This window comes from Microchirus variegatus, assembly GCF_963457635.1.
Source record: "Microchirus variegatus genome assembly, chromosome: 5".
Lineage (NCBI taxonomy): Eukaryota > Metazoa > Chordata > Actinopteri > Pleuronectiformes > Soleidae > Microchirus > Microchirus variegatus.
The window spans coordinates 36,478,583-36,500,024 of NC_139806.1; the positions used below are offsets into that span (position 1 = coordinate 36,478,583).

The 21,442-nt window shown below is 41.8% G+C and overlaps 2 protein-coding genes across 5 annotated transcripts in view; one reads left to right on the plus strand and one right to left on the minus strand.

Moving 5' to 3' along the window:
- The window catches only part of usp9 (ubiquitin specific peptidase 9), a 33,279-nt gene extending 18,463 nt beyond the window's left edge, over positions 1-14,816 (plus strand). For all 4 annotated transcript variants that reach the window (XM_083890400.1, XM_083890399.1, XM_083890402.1 and 1 more), the window contains 24 exons: positions 40-170; positions 392-670; positions 800-925; positions 1,082-1,219; positions 1,495-1,661; positions 1,793-1,901; positions 1,996-2,142; positions 2,259-2,405; positions 2,501-2,708; positions 2,800-3,020; positions 4,206-4,393; positions 4,476-4,649; positions 4,722-4,863; positions 4,970-5,726; positions 7,165-7,288; positions 7,373-7,598; positions 7,718-7,847; positions 7,985-8,170; positions 8,464-8,773; positions 8,914-9,070; positions 9,607-9,819; positions 10,478-10,507; positions 11,806-11,904; positions 12,608-14,816. In XM_083890400.1, coding sequence (XP_083746526.1) covers positions 40-170; positions 392-670; positions 800-925; positions 1,082-1,219; positions 1,495-1,661; positions 1,793-1,901; positions 1,996-2,142; positions 2,259-2,405; positions 2,501-2,708; positions 2,800-3,020; positions 4,206-4,393; positions 4,476-4,649; positions 4,722-4,863; positions 4,970-5,726; positions 7,165-7,288; positions 7,373-7,598; positions 7,718-7,847; positions 7,985-8,170; positions 8,464-8,773; positions 8,914-9,070; positions 9,607-9,819; positions 10,478-10,507; positions 11,806-11,904; positions 12,608-12,892 — 4,694 coding nt within the window. In that variant the 3' untranslated portion in view covers positions 12,893-14,816. The remainder of the gene's footprint in view (positions 1-39; positions 171-391; positions 671-799; positions 926-1,081; positions 1,220-1,494; positions 1,662-1,792; positions 1,902-1,995; positions 2,143-2,258; positions 2,406-2,500; positions 2,709-2,799; positions 3,021-4,205; positions 4,394-4,475; positions 4,650-4,721; positions 4,864-4,969; positions 5,727-7,164; positions 7,289-7,372; positions 7,599-7,717; positions 7,848-7,984; positions 8,171-8,463; positions 8,774-8,913; positions 9,071-9,606; positions 9,820-10,477; positions 10,508-11,805; positions 11,905-12,607) is intronic.
- Positions 14,817-17,805: 2,989 nt separating this feature from the next.
- rpl8 (ribosomal protein L8) lies at positions 17,806-20,758 on the minus strand. The gene is made up of 6 exons (XM_083890113.1): positions 20,709-20,758; positions 20,021-20,159; positions 19,775-19,916; positions 18,660-18,878; positions 18,459-18,574; positions 17,806-18,004 (listed from the first exon to the last, which is right to left on the minus strand). The coding sequence occupies exons 2-6, from the start codon at positions 20,156-20,158 to the stop codon at positions 17,846-17,848; spliced, it is 774 nt and encodes a 257-aa protein (XP_083746239.1). The 5' UTR covers position 20,159; positions 20,709-20,758; the 3' UTR covers positions 17,806-17,845.
- Between the last annotated feature and the right edge of the window lie 684 nt (positions 20,759-21,442).

A 21,442-nucleotide genomic window follows, 5' to 3' on the forward strand; every position in this document is an offset into this window, starting at 1 on the left:
TGACAATGGTTGCTCAGTGCCATGTTTTTGTATCCACAGATAACACTACAGTGGAGAATCTGAGAGCTGTTTGTCTAGACCACGCCAAACTAGGCGAGAACAGCCTCAGTCCTTCACTGGACTCTCGCTTTTTTGGCCCTTCTCCCTCACAAGTGCTCTACCTCATTGAGGTGAGTTTTGGTGTATCTTTGTTTCACAAGCTGTGATACTGTGCTGAAACCCTTATTTTTGCATTCATATCCTAATTAGCATAAAATATTGTGTCTCATTTATTTTTATTGTGATCTCGCTGAGTAAATCCATGTTCCAAAATAAATGTAAACTTAAAGTCCAGAGCTTCTGTTTCAGTTCATTTTTAAGGTGGTTTACATTATCTTTTTCTATGCCCCAGGTTGTATATGCTTTGCTGATGCCAGCCATTGCCACTCTGGGTGAGGATGCAAGTGACTTCCAGTACAACTTCTTGAAGAGTGGCGGGCTTCCCCTGGTGTTGAGCATGCTCACCAGGAACAACTTCCTCCCAACGGCAGATATGGAGACACGACGTGGAGCATACCTCAATGCACTTAAGATTGCCAAGCTCCTCCTGACTTCAGTGGGGTTTGGACATGTGAAGGCTGTGGCAGAGGCCTGCCAACCCAATGCTGAAGGAAACATTCCTGTTTCTCCGGTTAGGCCACACACAAAACTCACACAGAGACATACCTGTAGATCGTTCTCTAATATTTGACTGCCGTTCAGATGTTGACATGTCGTCCATCTTTCTCCACACTCATCGTCTGCCTTGTATTGTTTTCAGATTAACCAGGCCACTCATGACCAGGCCCTGGTCCTCCAGAGTGCCCTGCAGAACATCCCTAACCCTGCCTCAGAGTGCATGCTGCGCAACGTAGCCATCCGCCTGGCTCAGCAGATTTCTGATGAGGTAACAAAGATTTAAATAACCTTGACTAGCAAGGATAAATAATTTTAGTTAGATATTGTATGACATTTTGTGATGTAATGGTTACAATGTAAATCGTATTAAGATATGTTATGTTGGTTGTGTTGTAACGTCAATTTTTATGGGACTTTTGTCCAGAATTTCTTTCAGACATCAAAATACCTCCCAGACATATGTGTGATCCGAGCAGTACAGAAGATAGTGTGGGCTTCAGGCTGCGGTACAGTGCAGCTCGTCTTCAGTTCCAATGAAGAAATCAGCAAGATATACGAGAAGGTAAATATTAGTTGGTTATTTTGAAAAGTTTTGCTAAACATACCCTGACTGCCAAAGAGACAAACTTTTTCAGAAACCACTACAACTATATTTAGTTGAATAAGAAGGGGGGCATGGGAGTAACAATTCAAAGTCTCTGCTGCACAGCAGTTCATAATATATTTGTTATAAACCTGTTGTAAAACCTCAGAGGCAGGCATGACTGTGAAAAACTTGGTGCCACATTGCCCATTGTTGAAAGCTGTTTCATTTCTTCCATTTTTTTTCTTTATTAGACAAATGCAGCGAAGGAGCCAGATGGGGAGGATGAGCAGGTGTGTTGCGAGGCCCTGGAAGTCATGACGTTATGTTTTGCCCTCATGCCCACGGCTTTGGACACACTCAGTAAGGAGAAAGCCTGGCAGACCTTCATCATCGACTTGCTGCTACACTGCCATAGCAAGTACGTAAATTGCTTTGCTTTCCAACCAACTACTGGACCATAAATGACAGAAATGGAGAGGACCTCATCATTATGTATACAGTTATTTGTAGTTTGAAGAGAATGATGATGTTCCTATCCTACTTTGATAGATCTGTTCGTCAGATGGCCCAGGAGCAGTTTTTCCTAATGGCAACTCGGTGCTGCATGGGCCATCGACCCCTCCTCTTCTTTATCACCCTCCTCTTCACTGTGCTAGGGGTAAGTGGTTATATGTTTCATGTCCTTTTTCGAACTTATGATTATATGAATTATAACAGTATCATTTAACTTGATTGTCCATGTTAATGTCCAGAGTACGGCCAAGGAGCGGGCCAAATATGCTGGGGATTACTTCATTTTGCTCAGACATCTGCTGAACTATGCCTACAACAGCAACATCAACCTGCCAAATGCTGAGGTGCTGCTCAACAACGAGATTGACTGGCTGAAACGGATAAGGGTAAGGCTGCATATTTACCATATGTGTCTTTGATGCCTAGATATTTTGTGCAGTGGGCTGTAGTCTGCCACTTAAAAAGACAAGAAATAATAATAAAAAACATTTGTATTTCAAAGGATGAGGTTAAGAGGACAGGGGAGACAGGTGTGGAGGACACCATCCTGGAGGGCCACCTTGGAGTCACCAAAGAACTTCTAGCCTTCCAGACACCAGAGAAGAAATATTACATTGGTTGTGAGAAGGGAGGAGCAAACCTCATTAAGGTACAATCAACATACTGTATGAAAAATAAGTAATATAAGGAGGAAAATGTCCTCTTTTTGATATGAATAACTAAATTTCTTCTTCTCTTGGTTAGGAGCTGATTGATGACTTCATTTTCCCAGCATCAAACGTCTACCTGCAGTACATGAAGAGTGGGGAGTTCCCCACAGAGCAGGCAATCCCAGTATGCAGCACCCCTGCTTCAATCAATGCTGGCTTTGAGCTCCTGGTGGCACTGGCTGTCGGTTGTGTTCGCAATCTCAAACAGATAGTGGACACTCTGACTGACATGTACTACTTAGGTAGGAACATACCAGTGAAGAAATTTAAAGCTGGATCCTACTGCTGTATTTTCTAATTTACGGTTTTTGTAACTGCTCACTTTCTTTCCAGGGTGTGAAACATTGACAGAGTGGGAGTACTTGCCTCCTGTGGGGCCACGGCCCAACAAGGGCTTTGTAGGTCTGAAGAATGCTGGAGCCACCTGCTACATGAACTCTGTCATTCAGCAGCTGTACATGATCCCTCCTATCCGCAATGGCATCCTGGCCATCGAGGGCACAGGCACCGATGTGGATGATGACATGTCGGGGGATGAGAAGCAGGAGAATGAGGTATTGATTGTGTTTGTGCTGCAATATTTTGCTCAGGGTTCCCACGGGTCCTTGAAATCCTTGAAAGTTACAAAAAACATCAAATTATTCTTGGCCCTTGTAAGGTTTAAAAAATTAAATAGACATGGTTCATTGAAAGTGCTTGAATTGTGTGCAAGAAAGAAGTTAAAGTTTGTCTTTTGCCTCGGTGGACCGCCACAATTAATTTGAAATGGAACAAACAAGATGTGATTAAAGTGTAGACTCTCAGCCTTAATTTGAGGGATTGAATAAAAAAAATTCATTAATTTTTGAGAAATTATAAACATTTGAATAAGTTGTTGTCCATTTTCAGACACTCAAATGTAAAAGGACAAATTAATACTTGGTTGAAAATCCTTTGTAGTCGATGACTGCCTGAAGTCTGAAACACATGGATGTCACCAAATGCAGAGTTTCCTCCCTCCTTGTCGCCGTCAGTTTGCGTGTTTGCAGGGCTTTCTGCCTCCATTTTAGTCTCTAGTAACTGAAAAGCATGCTCTGTTGGGCTGAGGTCAGGTGACTGACTTGGCCACTGAAGAACGTTCCATTTCATTACCTTTAAAAGCTCTTGTTTTGCTGTTGCAGTTTTGCGTCATTATTCATCTGTAATGTGAAGTTCCATCTTGTCAATTTTGTAAATTGGCTGAATCTGAGGTGTGGTATGCTTTGAATCCTGAGCTGGTCAGTTTCCTTCTCCACACTTTTATCTTTAAGTTAATCTTTGTTTCATCTATCCAGAGAATCTTTTCCAGAATTCTGCAGGCTTTATTTTAAAGTCTTTCTGTTGAGTGTTAGCAGTAGTTTGCACCTTGTTGTAAACCCTCTGTATTTATATTCATTAATTCTCTTGATTGTAGACTTTGACAATTACACGCCTATCTCCTCAAGTGTGTTATTGACTTGGCTGGATGTTGTAAATGTTTTTTTTCCTTCACCATCAGAAGAATTCAGCGATCATCCACTTGTCTTTTTGAATTTGAGTTCACCAGTGGCTTCCTTCTTTCTAAGAATTGACCAAACTTTACCAAGCATTTACAATGGCTTCAGAGACCTAAACCGCTTTCTTCCTCCCGAGATGATGTCATGATAGCTGAAAATGAATTGACAAGTGTGGGCTCAGTAAGACAGGTTTTTATGTTTCATCTGCACATTTTGTCTTCACAGAGTAATGTGGATCCTCGAGATGAGGTGTTCAGCTACCACCATCAGTTTGATGATAAGCCCTCCAGTAAGTCGGAGGACAGGAAAGAGTACAACATTGGGGTCCTTCGCCACCTACAGGTCATCTTTGGCCATTTAGCTGCATCCAGACTGCAGTACTATGTCCCTAGGGGATTCTGGAAGCAGTTCAGGTATTTCAAAGCTTCACTTGTTTGGCAAGATTGGCACTGGTTTTATTTAAAAATATCTAAGTGAGTGTTACATTGTCATTAGGTTATGGGGTGAGCCAGTGAACTTGCGAGAGCAGCATGATGCTCTCGAGTTTTTCAACTCTTTGGTGGATAGTCTGGATGAAGCTCTGAAAGCCTTGGGCCACCCCGCTATGCTCAGTAAAGTGCTTGGAGGATCATTTGCTGACCAGAAGATCTGTCAGGGATGCCCCCACAGGTGAGTGCAGTCTTTTTGCAACTGTAAAGCATCTTGCAGTTCTTTTTCTTTAGTAATTGTTTGTGTTGTCAGGTATGAGTGTGAGGAGTCATTCACAACGCTCAATGTAGACATCAGAAACCACCAGAACTTGTTGGACTCCATGGAACAGTATGTTAAAGGAGATCTGCTGGAGGGAGCAAACGCCTACCACTGTGAGAAGTGTAATAAGAAGGTGAGAATGGCGGACCCACCTCGTAGCTAGCCAATTTGCTATGATAAAATAGGAGTCATTTTTAATAATGGACCAGAGAGATAATAATATTTGATCTTCTTGTCAGGTGGACACGGTGAAGCGCCTGCTGATTAAGAAGCTGCCACCAGTCCTGGCCATCCAGCTGAAGCGCTTTGACTACGACTGGGAACGGGAGTGTGCCATCAAGTTCAATGACTACTTTGAGTTCCCCAGGGAGTTGGACATGGAGCCATACACTGTAGCTGGTGTGGCTAAGTTGGAGGGCGATGACGTCAATCCGGAGAACCAGGTGATCCAACAGAATGAGCCCTCTGAACCCACACCTCCGGGTAGCTCCAAATATCGTCTGGTGGGAGTGCTGGTCCACTCAGGCCAGGCCAGTGGTGGACATTACTACTCCTACATAATCCAGAGGAATGGGGGTGATGGAGAAAGGAACCGCTGGTATAAGTTTGATGATGGTGATGTGACTGAGTGCAAAATGGACGATGAAGAGGAGATGAAGAACCAGTGCTTTGGAGGAGAGTACATGGGGGAGGTGTTTGATCATATGATGAAAAGGATGTCGTACCGGAGGCAGAAGCGCTGGTGGAATGCCTACATCCTTTTCTATGAGCGAATGGACTCATTGGACAAGGACAGTGAGCTTGTGAAATACATCTCAGAGCTGACCATCTCCTCCACCAAGCCACATCAGGTCAAGATGCCTGGTGTCATTGAGTGCAGTGTCCGCAAGCAGAATGTCCAGTTCATGCACAACAGAATGCAATACAGCCTGGAATATTTCCAGTTCATTAAGAAACTTCTGACCTGTAACAGTGTCTATTTAAACCCTCCTCCAGGTAAGCATCATTTCTGTGTTGGATGTAAAGTGGGTTTTTAAATGTAAAACATATACAATGGCCCTTAATTATTAAAATAATGTAGATTAGCTGTTCAATCTATACTAAGATGTTGAGTCAAGGGTGTTGAAGCAATGCAGAAATATTCCATGTACAGTGTTTATCCTAAATTATACTATTAACAAGCAACAGACAAAACGGTGAATAAGAGACGGATCCGTTGTTTTGAACATGGGAGAATACATCATGGTATTTAACAATACACTTGTTGAATAATGCTTGAAATTATTATGAAATGAAACACGCACACCGCAACAGCAACTTAATGCAACACTGACGACATGCACAAGGCCATGTAGCCAACAATATTACATTAAACGAGATACTGGTGTTTTATATATTCCAGCTCATGTCCCTCCTCCAGCCATGACTCTTAAATATTAATTGAATGTGAATTTCTAGTCCCTTACAAATATTGTAGCTGCTTTTTTAGTTTCATCTATTTCTCATATGCATTTCTCAGATTTACATTATGGCCTGCTGGGAATATGTTAAACACAAATGAATTATGAATGCGGCTTGCACCAACAAGGGTATATTATTAAATTATATAACAAGGAATTACTGTTTTAGTGCAGACTTATCACTGAGGTGTTTTATCTTGATGTAATAATTCAGATAATTATAAATATGCCTCAGTGTAAGTTTAACTGATGTGTACACAACCAATCCCTCACTTTGAGACTCCTCCCTTGCTGTAGCAGTGACATTTTTCTATTCCATCTGAAAAGACCCAACTCCTGACCTAACATGATGACCTAGTATGATGTTATTGATTGGCTTTACTCAGACAATTGACGCATTGTTTTGGAGCTTACATTCTCTGAGCCCCAAAGCTGCTGTGTCATTCTGAGCTGATTGTTACCACTAGCTGTGCAGCCATTTGTGTTAAGTTTCATTTCAGATTCTGCTTTTAGAAAAACAGGAATGGATCGAATGATAATGTCAATGCTTCACTGTGTTTTTCTGGAATCCAGTATCTCTTATTACACAATATGATGTATCCAAGTAGTCGTTATGTAGTTTGACTATCACATTTGTGATTGTGGTGACTCTACACAGTGATTCACTGGAGTAAGAGCAATGATAATAAGTTCAAACTTTTAGTTTTACCTAACTAGCTAGTTTTACCACAATTGTTTTATTTGTAATCCTCTGATTAGGTGACACAGTTGCACAGGACAAATTAAAAATAAATTCAGAATAAGTAGCCATGGAGCTCAAAGTCTGCTCTATGACCTCATAGTGATATTTTATTGCAAAACCAGTGTGCTCGTTTACACTTCCAAAAAATCTGTTCTGCCCCTTGCAGGCTGCAATGTGCATTTGCCATAATGATTGTCAGCTGATGTTGTTGTGTTAACTTTTTTTTTATCAGGACAAGACCATCTTCTGCCAGAGGCAGAGGAGATTGCTATGATAAGTGCTCAGCTGGCTGCTAGGTTCCTCTTCAGCACAGGTTTCCACACCAAGAAGGTAGTACGGGGTCCTGCCAGTGACTGGTAAGCTCTGTCTGCCTCTGAATCTTTGAATTCTTCCCTTATTTTGCCAGTCTCCAAAAATATTCTCCTCGTATTCCCCTGTAGGTATGACGCACTCTGCATCCTGCTGAGACACAGCAAGAATGTACGCTATTGGTTTGCACACAACGTTCTGTTTGCTTACCCTAACCGGTTCTCTGAATACCTGCTTGAGTGCCCAAGTGCTGAGGTCCGTGGTGCATTTGCCAAGCTCATTGTCTTCATCGCACACTTCTCTCTGCAAGATGGCCCCTGCCCCTCTCCCACTGCCTCACCTGGACCCTCAACTCAGGTTAGTGTCTGTCTATAATAATTATATAGTCTGCATGATATACAGTGAAAAGTTAAAGAAAGTTGCCCAGCAGTTTCTCACCATTTAAAGCTGTGTTGTTTTCCGTGTTTGTATATCAGGGCTGTGATAACCTTAGTCTAAGTGACCACCTTTTAAGAGCTGTACTCAACCTGCTCAGAAGAGAGGTTTCTGAACACGGCCGTCACCTGCAGCAGTACTTCAACCTCTTTGTCATGTACGCCAATCTGGGTAAGGAGCACAAAGTCATTACCCACCTGTCATGTACGTCTGTTTCCTGTGAATCGTTTTCCGGTTTTTACATTGTATGATTTGTATTATATGGCTTAAAATGCTACTCTCTTTGCTCACTACTTCTTTCCCTACAGGTCTGGCAGAAAAGACTCAGCTGCTAAAGCTGAATGTCCCTGCAACGTTCATGTTGGTTGCTCTGGATGAGGGTCCTGGCCCTCCCATCAAATACCAATACGCTGAGCTGGGTAAGCTCTACACTGTGGTTTCCCAGCTGGTCCGCTGCTGTGATGTTTCCTCGCGCATGCAGTCCTCTATCAATGGTGAGTGTGTCCGAGTCTTTGGCCGCAAAAATGTGATATGAGCTCAGCTGATGTCGAACAGTAATGACTTGTGTAAGAGTTGTGTAGTGGTGTTGACAGTTTGAGCCCAATGAAGAGATTCATCCTTGCTCAGGATGTAGTGACTGACAAACTAGCTTCTCTGAGTTTCTGTTTTGTGTAAACGGAGCTTGGAGCTGAGGGCTTTCAGAGATTAAGAATGAAGACACTGGCTAAATGGATTTATTATGCATTTCAGGTCAGAGTTTCTCTAAATGTCTTCTCTACCCTTTCAGGTAATCCTCCTCTTCCTAACCCATATGGAGACACCAACCTCACAGCCTCAGTGATGCCTGTGCAGCAGCTGGTGGCAGAGATCCTGTTTGTGAGGACAAGCTACGTGAAGAAGATCATTGAAGACTGCAGCAACTCTGAGGAGACGGTGAAGCTGCTTCGCTTCAGCTGCTGGGAGAACCCTCAGTTCTCCTCCACTGTGCTCAGTGAACTGCTCTGGCAGGTGGCGTATTCTTACACCTATGAGCTCAGGCCTTACCTGGACTTGCTGCTACAGATCCTCCTCATCGAGGACTCGTGGCAGACACACAGGTCAGACAAATTGCTAAACTGTCCATTTAAGTTTCACAGTTCCCAGTTTTTTTTTTTTACAATCAAATTTCTATTAAATATTTGAGCAGTTTTGAATGCAATCGGCTTCAAATTTCCCCTTTCTCTCTTTGTTTGTGCAGGATCCACAATGTGCTAAAGGGAATTCCAGATGATAGAGATGGGCTGTTTGACACCATCCAGCGCTCTAAGAACCACTACCAGAAAAGGGCCTACCAGTGCATCAAGTGCATGGTGGCTCTGTTCAGCAACTGCTCTGTGGCTTATCAGATCCTTCAAGTACAGTACTCACTCATGGACATATCATTTATGCATGAATTAAATCAGGGTCTCGTATATGAATTTAGCCATAGCTGGTTGGAATAGTTTGGTTTTGTTCCATACATATTTTTTGCGTTTTCATTAGGAATAGTACCAAAATAACGACCCCCAACCGTTCCATTTTGGTACCCTTCCCCATGTTTGGTACCCTTCCCTTGGGCACAGCCCAAACCATGACTACCAAGTAAAGGCACTGTTCTCAGTCAAAACGCAAACCTGACCCTGGGCTTTGTCGTTCCAAACTGAACCATACCGTGATGGAAACATGGCAGTTGTTACTGTCTGATAATGTGGGACGAACGGAAATGGAACCAAACTGTTCTAGAGATAGTTCTCTTGTATTTATTTTTCCCCATACTCACAATATCAGTACATACATCTCTACAAACTATAAGTAGATTATTATTATTACTAATATTAGTAGTATTTCTGAAAAGATACAAGGCCTCCTGCATCATAATGTACTAATCATAATGTTCTGCATGTGCTCACAGAGTAATGGTGACCTGAAACGAAAGTGGACGTGGGCAGTAGAGTGGTTAGGGGACGAGCTGGAGAGGAGACCATACACAGGGAACCCTCAGTACACCTACAACAACTGGTCTCCTCCAGTTCAGAGCAATGAGACCTCCAACGGATATTTCCTGGAACGCTCACACAGTGCACGTATGACTTTGGCAAAGGCTTGTGAACTCTGTCCTGAAGAGGTAATGGAATTGACTTTGTAATTTCTTCACATATACACACACTGTCTGAGATTTATATTGTCTTTACGTGTTAAGGATTGTGCTTTAAAAAGCCAAACTATTATCAAAGCTTTGTCTAATCTGTAAATAGACATGTGATTAAGTGATGTACAGTAAAAAGCATTAGACTTATTGGATCAAGTCAAACATCAGTATGGAGTTTTGAATTTTCTGTTACATACAAATTCAATCAAATAATAGATGCATTCATTTTGAAAATAAATGAATTCAAAATTGCAGAAAAACATCTGACCCACATTATTTGAACATGTAAACAATGATGTTAAGTGGTGAAAGTAACAGAAAAATCACACGTCAATACTGAATGACACAAGTCAGAGGAGTTTTAACCTGGAGCTGATGTTTACCACATCATGTCAGGACATGAATTTACCTTTTCAACAAACCAATAAATGTAAATCATATCCACCCTGAGCTATAACCTTGTTTACTGACGTGTTTACTATGCTGAAAATGTTTTGTATCAATAGCTGCAGTTCACAATGCATTCAGATATTTTCTTTTTTTGTTTGTATTTAACTTAAAAGAATTAACTTGTATTTTTATGTTGACAAATCCAGTCAAATGACACACTTCTCCTGTAATATTCCATACACAGCTCAAGTGTACTCAGGGAAGCCCAGGGAAGGTCAGTATTCCAGGCACCACGACATTAAGGAAGGAAATGAAACAAATTTTTACTTAAAGAACGGAGGCTATTAAAAGTTGACCAGTGTTAAGGCAGAGGCTAGGAACATGTGCCATGTTGAGTCAATTGTTGACCCAATTTTTATGTTGAATTCCTTTGTTTTTGGACACAATTATAATATAAGATGCTAGAATAAGGCTTTGTTTTTACAAACTGCTGGAACGATAAATGGTAGCAGTAATCGGTTACCATTTTGGGCCTCTAAAGCTTCACTATAAATAACCTGTGAATTTCAAGAGGACCGAGGTGTTTTATACCTGGTTAGCACAGACGCATCATCAGCAGTGGCAAAGCTGTTACTATTAAATTACTTTTTCCTTTTGCATATCTCACTGTTGGGGCCTTTGCACAATAGCCATTTTGACACGGTGCAAAAATCACATGTGAAAGTAAACAAATGAATGATGGACGAGTTCCTTTTTAGCTTTCTCAGTTTCATGCTGGTTCACTGTTCAGTTCATGTATGTCAGGACATCACTGAGTCACTGTTGATGTGATCAATAACATTGGTGCAAAAACATGTGAAAATGGCTGCTGTGCAAAGGGCCTGTAGCTGCTGGTGAGAGGAGGCAAATGTTATACATTGCAAATGGCTTAAGAAAGCCTGTAATTCAGCTGCACAGATCTTTGCTCTTCTGTTGCCCAGTCCTACTTACTTGCCAAAGCAATATCCAACAGTACATACTAGGTTTGTCTTCCATCCCAGTTTAATGCTGTGGTTCCCTCTGCATCTGTATGAAAACCTCGCTTCAGTTTAACTTAAATGTTAATTATGACTGCTAATGAAGCAATATTTGTTATTTATATGTTATACTGCATTTTACTACAGTAATTCATTAGATTTTTGCTTACAATTCAACTACAAAAAAATACAAATGGCCGTTTTGAGCACCCAGTTTAGAGATTCATGAGCATTCGATTGCTTTGTAAAGATTACCAGCAGCTCTTAGGTGTAGAATCCGCACACACACACACACACACACACACACACACACACACACACACACACACACACACAATCAAATTTCATTTAAGCCTCGTTTGCTAGATAATTAACTTGGACATTTGACTTTTTCCCATGCAACCATTTCTTACTAAAATGAAGAAGCTTAAAATCACACAAACTGCTTTGTTCAAATACCGAGGATATTCCTACTTTATACACACTTACTGTTGATTGTTTATTACTCTCAGTGAATGTTGAAATGAATTGGTGATATTTCTCTCACATCCTGCAGGAGCCAGATGAACAGGAAGCACCTGATGATCAAGACTCTTCTCCACCTGAGGACACGTCTCTGTACCCACATTCTCCTGGAACCACCCAGTTTCAGCAGGTGCTCAGTGATGTACTCTTTACTGACCCATAAAAGAAGAACCGAGTATGAATATGAAAGAGAGATGTCGTCTCACATTGGCCTTGAGTGGTGCCAGTAACCATGGGAACTATTTTTTTTTTCATCAATGGCCTCATGCAGTACTAAGTGCTCACACAAAATCCATTTGTAACTCTTTGATAGTGAAGGTGTGACATAGAAGATAAGAAGTATTTTATTTGTTTGTTTTCTTGTACAAGGATGAGCATGAACTAATGCGTCATACCACATAGCCTGAAAGCGATTTTGTTTGTCTTCCCACACAAATGAGTAAAATCATGCTACTGATGTCATATCCACCATGCAGGTAATGTAAGCTACACTAAGAATAAAAAGAAAGACTTTTAGAGTGCAGACCGTGTTTGAAAGGAGGCTCTAAACCAGGGTTACTCACTCCTGCATGTTTTACGTTTCCCTGCTCAAACACACCTGATTCAAACAGTCAGCTCGTCAGTAAGCTCTGCTGAAGCCTGACAACGACCCATTTGAATCAGGTGTGTTAGAGCAGGTAAACACCTGAAACATGCAGGACAGTGGTTTCCCCAGGACCAGGAGTGAGAAACCCTGATCCAAACTGAGACACACCACATGTATACGCTGTATAGTTGTTTTTAAGTCGCTCATTATTTTTTCTGCTATCGTCTGCTTCCCTCTGCCAAAACAGAACAACCATCCCCATGGGCAGCCATACACCGGGCCTGCTGCTCAGCACATGAACAACCCCCAGCGTCCTGGTCCCGCCGCTGCCCCGACTCCCGGCCCGACCCAGACCCAGACCCAGACCCCGACCCAGACCCCGACCCCAACCCCAGGCCCTGGTCCCACTCCTGGTCCAGGCCCGCGAGCACAAGAGAACTGGGAGAGCACCGAGGAGGTCACCCCAGCCCCAGCCCCCGCCACCACCTCCACCACCACGACCACCCCAGCACCTGCCCCACCTAAGGAGTAACATGCCCTCCCCCCTCTGCTGTGCCTCGAGCCTCCATCGTCCTGCTCTCCTTCCTCTCATCCTTTGGTCAACAGAGCTCCACATCGGCCTCTATCTATTTCTCTCTCTCTCTGGCCCCAGGGCAGGGCAGAGCCAGGCCTCCCACCCCCACTCCAGGCCACGTCTCTCTCCTATCAGCATGAGGGAGGTGCTCTTCCCTGGCCTGGGGCTGCCTGAGCGTGTGACATCGGCCTGCTGGTGGCTGCAGAGGCCAGAGAGCGGACAAGAGTTCTAATAATGAAAAACATATTTAGTCAGAGCTGACGATGCTGATGCGCTTGTCTACACGACGAAAAGGTGTACATAGTATCTTAATGTTTTTGACTGTTCAGGTCCCCCAGTAGCATAACTCTGTGTGGTTTGCTGTTGGGAGATGTTGCAGATGTTATGAAAAAGAAAAATGGATATTATAAAAAAGAAAAAAGCCCAAAAAAACTGTAAAAAGACAACAACTCCTCTTTGTTTTATCACCCATGCTCGGCAGTAAAGTTTGTTCTACCATCGGACGGTTACTGGTCATTCAACTGTAGAAAGACGCATTGTTATTATCATAATTAATATTATTCTTAAGCTCCTTGGCAACTTAATGACCCAAATCAACTCACAGGCTGTGGTTGGTTTTATTGTGAGATATGGAGTGGTTGGGTGGACTTCTACGGTGTTTGGTTGATGTGAAAAAGCAGTGATGCAACATTGTTCTGAAACTTCATTGCCTTTCTTTTTCTTTTCTTTTCTTTTTTTTTTCTGGTAATTAATTCAATCCTTTCTGAAGCTCTAGTTAATATGCTGTAACATTTAGCATGGCTTCTCACCAGAATAGTGTAGCCGAAGGGAGGGAAGACTTGTGATCATAACAACCTGAAGCTGTTCTTAATCCACATCTCTGGAGGGGTGTTGTTACCCTCAGGTTTTTTTGTTTGTTTTTATTTTCTACTCATCTACCCTATCTACAATGAGGGCAATATTTTGAATCAATGTATGAATAAGTGGCTTTTCAATTGCTCATCATAATCCTACAACTTAACATTTGGCAACCACTTCTGATGGGATAGACAGCTTAGCTTTCATCTATAGGAATTCTGAAAAATGAAACACATATGCAACAGAATCGCTGCACTGGGCTATCTGGTGTATAATAGACTGTGTGTGGTTTGCTTCTGTCTCTTCAATAGAGCCTAGTCGTAGACAGATTTGTTGCCCGTCGGCTTCCTCTCTGTCATGGAGCTGGTTAGGTTTGCCGTCTGGCTGCGGTTCGGGATGCAGTGTCTGATCCTGAGCGGCAGTGAGACCCTCGTCCTCTCGCTCCATGGAGATCAGGTCCCATCAGGTTGTACCGTAAGAATAGCAGCTGGTTAGTCATGTTGCAACCACGAGCTAACTTGTAATTCTGTAGGAGTAAAAGGTAAACATCAGTAAATACTGTATTTAATTGGTAACTTGAATGCGTGTATTTTTTGAATTTTTCTTTTTTTTGTCTAAAACATACCAAATACTCCTGCAAATGAAAATATTCTGCCCACCGTATTATATTTAAATATTTTGCTCTTATTTTATAGAATTTATTTTGTTGTATTTCACTAAAAATAGAATTTGATTTAAGAGGAACATTTTTGTCCTTGTGTTATTTTTAAAGAAGATATTGACTGTACAGAGTTCTGCGCCCTGTTTTTTGCCGACTTTTGTTTTGGCCATGGTGTGACGTTGAATTCTGGAGCTACAGTCGCGATGTGGACTTTCACTTTGTGAGGTTTTTTGTGCACAGAAATATAACAAAAAAAAAAGCATTGCGCCCTTAGCAAATAAAGAACATGGAATCTTGCCTGCGTCTGATTTTACTTGTAGATCTCTGAAACGAGCAGCAGCTGATTTTCATTATTTAAATTTTTTTTTTCCTTCATGTAATTAAAAGACGAATGTCATTTGTTTTGTTTCATAAATGGGGCATTTTCAAGGCACTTTCTTCCAATTGAATTCAAAACCTCTAGATGTAACGATATCAAACATCCACTTTGAAGGTTACTTAAGGGTCCATTGTGTACATTTTTGATGGAAATATTTTCATTTGACAGAAACTGAACATAAAATAGCAATGCTTAATTTTTATAAATGTATAGTCACCTGATTGTATGACTTCTGTTTTTCATTACCCCCAGAATGAGCCTTTTATACTTATGTTGGGAGCCAGGTCAGCTCTACGCTCCACAGCACTGCACAATTATTCACCGTATTGTCACTTGAATGCACATCTACCAACTCCAAGTCATATATACTTGAATGCTAAATGGATATAAGCATTATCAGGCCACATGTGTCAAACGGTCAGCTCGTCAGTTAGCTCTGCTGAAGCCTGATAACGACCCATTCATTTGAATCAGGTGTGTGTTGGAGCAGGGAAACACCTGAAACATGCAGGACTGTGGCTCCTCAGAACCAGGAGTGAGAAACCCTGCCCTATATCAAGGTATGCATGATTATTAAGCAGATTCTTCACCTCGGACAAATAACAGAATGTCTTTCATGCAGCGCTCTTGAAGTAGCTTAAGCTATTGAGGCAAAAATACAGCACAATCAAAGGTTCTGTTTGAACAGGGTCGCTAGAAAACACAGATGCATATTAGCTGCTAAAGACTCGGGGAGATTTAAACGTGTGTAAAAAGTGTGCCATATTGCAGAAAGGCAATCTACCTGTCTAAGGTATCGATGCTCAGAGACATGGCCCAGGTGAGGAAGGCTGGAACACTACAACTGAATAAGACTTAAAAGTTGAACTGGTTTGCTGGGCCAAGAAATATCTGAAGACTGATTTTTCAAAGGTTTTATTGAACGATGGCTGGATCACTAATGAACACAGAGCTCTGCTGTAAGTCAGATGTCAGCGAGGGGGAGGTGGGGTACTGGTATGGGCTGCTATTATCAAGGCTGACCTATTGGACCTTTTCGGGTTGAAGTTTTTAAAACATACTTTCGTCAAGCAGTGGTACAGAAAAACTCCTGTTGCCAGCAAAGGCCTCATATATGACAGAATATTGGACGTAGCCCCATTCCTCACCTGACCTAAACCCTACAGAGAACCTGTGGGCCTCTCTTAAACGTGAGATTTCCACTGAGGGGAGAAAATGCACCTCTTTGAACGATTTAAAGTGCTTCCAAAAAATTGTGTGGTATAGGATAGGGCATCATTTGAAGTGAATATAATGAACACAAGACCTAATTTTGAAAATGTCCTGGATTAAATTCAAGATTCTTTATTTGTCACATAAATTGAAATACCTTTACAACATACAACAAGCAGTGAAATGTACTCCGGACTTCGCTCCAAGACTGCACTGACACTCAATTTAAGAAATGTTGGAACATAGGGTTTCAATCCATCCATCCATCCATCCATCATGTACTGCTCTAACCTCCACCGGAGGGTGCCATAGGGTTTCATTTTGAGACAAATCTTAGAAATGTGGGTACATAGGGCTGAACCCACTAGGGAGCAGGAGTGGGCAACATTGAAATGTATGCCACAAGCGAAGAGTGTTTTCCTGCTCAAACACCTGATTCAAATGGTCAGCTCGTCAGTAAACTCTGCTGAAGCCTGATAACGACCCGTGTATTTGAATCAGGTGTGTTGGAGCAGGACAACATGTAAAACATGCAGGACAGGACGTCCCCAGGATCAGGATTGAGAACCTCTGCTCTAGAGTTGTAAAAACATGAGGACGTGACCGACTGGCTGTCATTCATTTGTGGCCTCTACAGCAAAATCTAAATGTATTTTCTACTATTGTTTCTAAAAGAGTTCCTTTTTAGTGGAGAGAGGTGATGTGTTGCCCCATATGATGACCTTGTTGTCGTTGATATTCAGTGCTGTGTAGACGATCTCTGTGTGAAAGTGATGCTGTGGTGTATACCTGTGTGAGAATGTGAGAAATCATATACTAGTGGTGGCTGCGCTCCCCAGTGCGCAGTTGGTGCCCTTTTGCACCCTTGCCCTTCCAAATCTACGCTACTGTCGATGTGTGCACATGGGTCAGACTTTCCCACAAATTTCCAGTCAAGTTTTTTCTCTTTTTATAAATTCCAAATTCCTCCCAGCTGTGGTTCAAAAGTCACAGCACCCTGATTGTGACTGAGGTTTGTGCTAAATTGCACTTGCTTTGTATGTTTCAGGGTAAAGAAAATAGGGTAGTTTTAAAAGTAGTTTCAAAAATGGTTTCTGTTTGTGTGTTTAGAAACATTGGGTGCTGTTTCCACATGTATTTTGGTTGCCTCTAAGTTGAATACCATTAGTTTCTTCTGAGCTGTTGTCTTCTGGTTAGATTCTAGGTTTTGTTGAATAGCGCCCACTGCCTGTTGACCATACCATTTAATGTTGCTATCAAAACCACTTTTCTTCTTGGTCGAGTACATTTTACATCAATGCATTTACGCATACAGACATGGTCGAGGTGATAGTAAACATCGACATAAATTATTGATTTGACATAAATGTGATCATGCTCTGTATTGGGTGAATACAGTATTAGTGTTCTAGATATTCTACTTCACCTACATTTATCTCATGGAGGAGATTGATGTTTGGAAACCATTTAAGCAAATTCCCATGTCAACTATTCAGCCGACTAACTCGCAGACAAGAGCTCCAGCTGTGAGCTGAATCAAGCCCTAAAAGCTCTTATACTACAGTGAAAGTTTGAATACTATAAAAAGTGGTTGATGCCATTTAATTGACGCTCTCTTTACCAGAACCACCTGCTCTTTCATTCTCTTATGTCGTCGGTCAATATCACAGCAGTTCTGCAGTTCATAAAATCCTGCAGGCGCGGGTCACTCCGGTCTGTGAGCACTTCAAATGTTCTTTTGAATGAGAATCCAGTAACCAATTTCTTTTTGGAACATGTTTTATTATCAAGAAATTCAGATTTAGTTCTCCTTCTCCTGGACGGTCTTTGTTCCACGCAGTCTGCCTGTACGACGGGCAGCAATAAGACCGACCTTGCGACCAGCTGGTGCGTCCCTCCTGATTGTTGAGGGTTTGCCAATATGCTGATGGTTACCACCACCGAAGGGATGCTCAACGGGCTGCAAGGAGACAGATAACGAGTGTTAGTCTGGGAAACCAATTTCTGTAATTGTATTACTGCAGTGTCTCAGTGAGGCAGGGAACATGATCCATCATGCTCCTCTTTCAGTGTTGACAATGTAATCATCCAAGTTTAATTTTATCGCCCTTTTTAAACCTTAATTACACAAAGTGCTCGAAGAAAAACAATTGCAGACATTGATATGTAGGATATAGCTGACAATGATTTCAGGTTTCTCACTCCTGGTCCTGGGGAGGCACTGTCCTGCATGTTTTAGGCGTTTCCCTGCTCAAACACACCTGATTCAAATGGTCAGCTCATCAGTAAACTCTGTTAAAACTTGATAACGACCCATTTATTGGAATCAACCTAAAACATGCAGGACAGTGGCTCTGCAGGACCAGGAGTGAGAAACCCTGTTTTAGCACAAGGATCAAGACAGTTTCACTTACGTTCATAGCCACACCACGGACACGTGGCCAGCAGTTCCTCTTGGCCTTGTATTTGTGGTAGGCACGACCGGCCTTCAGGATGGGCTTGTCAATACGACCACCGCCAGCAACCACACCTTGAAACAGAAGGGCCTGGGGGTCAGTGCACGGATCACAGATGCCACATTTAACTGATGTGAGGAAGACGTCAAGGATTCTTACCAACAACAGCTCTGTTAGCAGAGGCAATAACTTTCTTGGCGCCTGAGGGCAGCTTGACTCTGGACTTCTTGGTCTCTGGATTGTGGGAGATGACTGTGGCGTAGTTTCCTGAGGCACGGGCCAGTTTGCCCCTGTCACCTGGTTTCTCCTCCAGGCAGCAGATGATGGTTCCCTCAGGCATTGTGCCAACGGGCAGGACATTACCGATGTTCAGCTGAGCTGTGGGATTAAAAGACAGTGAGTCACAGCGTAACACTTGATATTAAGATAACCAACGACACCTAAAATTCCTAAAACCATAATGATGTCATTAAGCGCCTTATCTGAAACAGGCCAATTCCCAGAAAATTATATTTACCAATACTCTGAAGCAACACAAATGTGAGAAATTCACATATTAAACAACTAGAAGTCATAAAACTAATTATATACCAACTATTTGTTAGTGCAGTGCTAAGAAAAACTGAAGTGAGCATGAACAAAGACACAAAGCCAAACTCGCTTTACGCTTTAACTTAAAATTTAAAAATTGACTAGATGAAGATTCAAGGTCACAGTATTAACTCAAACATCATAATCCAGACAATCTACAGTTGTTTCGTCACCATCCATTTCACAACAACGTGTTGTTATTCAACATGTCACTCTCATGTTTGGATTCCATTTAAAGTGAAGTAGACCCCCTATATTTAACACCACTTTCTGATAGATCATCAAGTGTCAAAGCTAAAATTTCACATTAGTATCAACAAGCTACTCATGAATTTCACTCACAACTTGCACCGGTTCAGAACCGAAGAAGTCTCGTGGGTTTGGGGGGTGAAATCTTCAAATACCAACCCTGTCAACTTGGCCATAACTACACTCTGGAAGCGAAACACTAAATTGAAATAGTTAATAGAATCAAAACAGAACTTGTCTGTCTGCTTTCTGAGCACTTTCCAACTCGCTGGTGCTTCTTACATCCCAAACACGTCAACCGTTGTTGCACATGATCACTACACACTTTCAGCAACACTGTTCATCCAGATCACATCAAACTAATCATAAACATTTAACACCTGTGTTTCAGGTCAACAACTTGATCAAGAAAAGTGCATTTCTCAGACCCTTACCCTTCTTGCCGCAGTAGATGAACTGTCCGGTGTGGATGCCCTCAGCAGCAATGAAGAGTTCCGTCCTCTTCTTGAAGCGGTATGGGTCACGGAACGCCACCTTGGCCAGGGGAGCACCACGGCCGGGGTCATGGATAATATCCTGAGAGGGCAGACCGACCATGAGAGAAACATCACCGACATGCTCAAGACAACCAGTGCAGCTTCAATCTACCAGAACAAGTAGGTGTAAAAGTCCTCGTTTACCTTTACGATCCCCTTGATGTAACCATGGCGTTCAGCGAAGTCGATGTGACGGAGTTTGGCAGCACCTTTCCTGTGCTTGACATGGGCTTTGAACACAGAGCCCGCACCTTTTCTCTGTCCCCTGATTACACGTCCCATCCTGCACAGAACCAGAATACTTTATTATTCAAAGTTGTTTTAAAGACATACGTCATCTTACTACGTAAAAAACTAAGTGTTATAATAAACTTCTCACACGTTCCCTGCTATTGCGAAGTTCTCGGCTATATTTAGCCTAGCTAGCTAACCCACTTAGCATCACATTTAACGTGAGGGAGCAGTCGTGTACAGTATATAAAGAGACTCACAGACCAACTACAGCTTAAACACATATACATGTTAACACAAAACTATCCCCAGCTTCTATTTAAAGCCCCATATCAGACACAACATTGGCCCGTGTGAAGCGTCAGAACAGGCCGGGCCGGCATCCGCTACACACTGCTGCCTCTGCGCCGTGTCATCAATGAACTACACTTTAAAACGAAAATAATTCTACAAAAACACACGTCTGCAGCTAAAATAGTCAGTGGGCCTCATTGTTAGACATTTAAAGAACACATACGCGTGACGGTACGACGCGGATGGTGTGAGAAAATAAAGATTTAGAGCAGATTTGTGGAGAGGAATCGGACATTTGGTATCATACCTAAACTCCGTTGACGGAAAGAGAAAGGGCAAAAGGAAGTGGCAGGTTTTCTTCCGGAGAAAATACACAGGTGCATGATGGGAGTTGAAGTGTAATCAAAGGCAACACGATGACGTAACCAGGAAGTGAGTAAATAACAACCTGTGTCTTACATTTTAGTCATTTATCGTATCATTCATTACACAGACGACACTTTAATCATTTATTAATCTGTGTTTGTCCAATATACACCAACATTTAGTCATTTACTTGCAGAAATATTTCCCGTAAATATCAATACATAAATATTAACACATTTACTGAATATGAACATATAAACTCACTGTTATTTTATTTTATAAGATTTTATCATCGAATGGGAAACTACGAAAGCGTATTGCATACACTACGAAAAAAAAAAAAAAAAACTCCTGTTTTTCTCGGTAATTAATTTTCGGTTTGATTTCTTGAATATTTTTTTTTCTGTTTTTCTGACTAATTTTTTTCTCCAGTTTTTCTGACTAATTTTTTTTCTGTTTTTCAGAGTAATTATTTTTCTGTTTTTCGTGCATATTTTTTTTACACAAATATAGCGTGTGTACCATAGCAAGAGTTCTCGATAATTCTGAAAAAAATAACTCTGAAAAACAGGGGAATAAAAATTTGCCCGAAAAAAATAATTTTTTTTACTCTGAAAACAGAAAAAAAATTACTCAGAAAAACAGAAAAAAAAATTTGACAGAAAAACAGGGAAA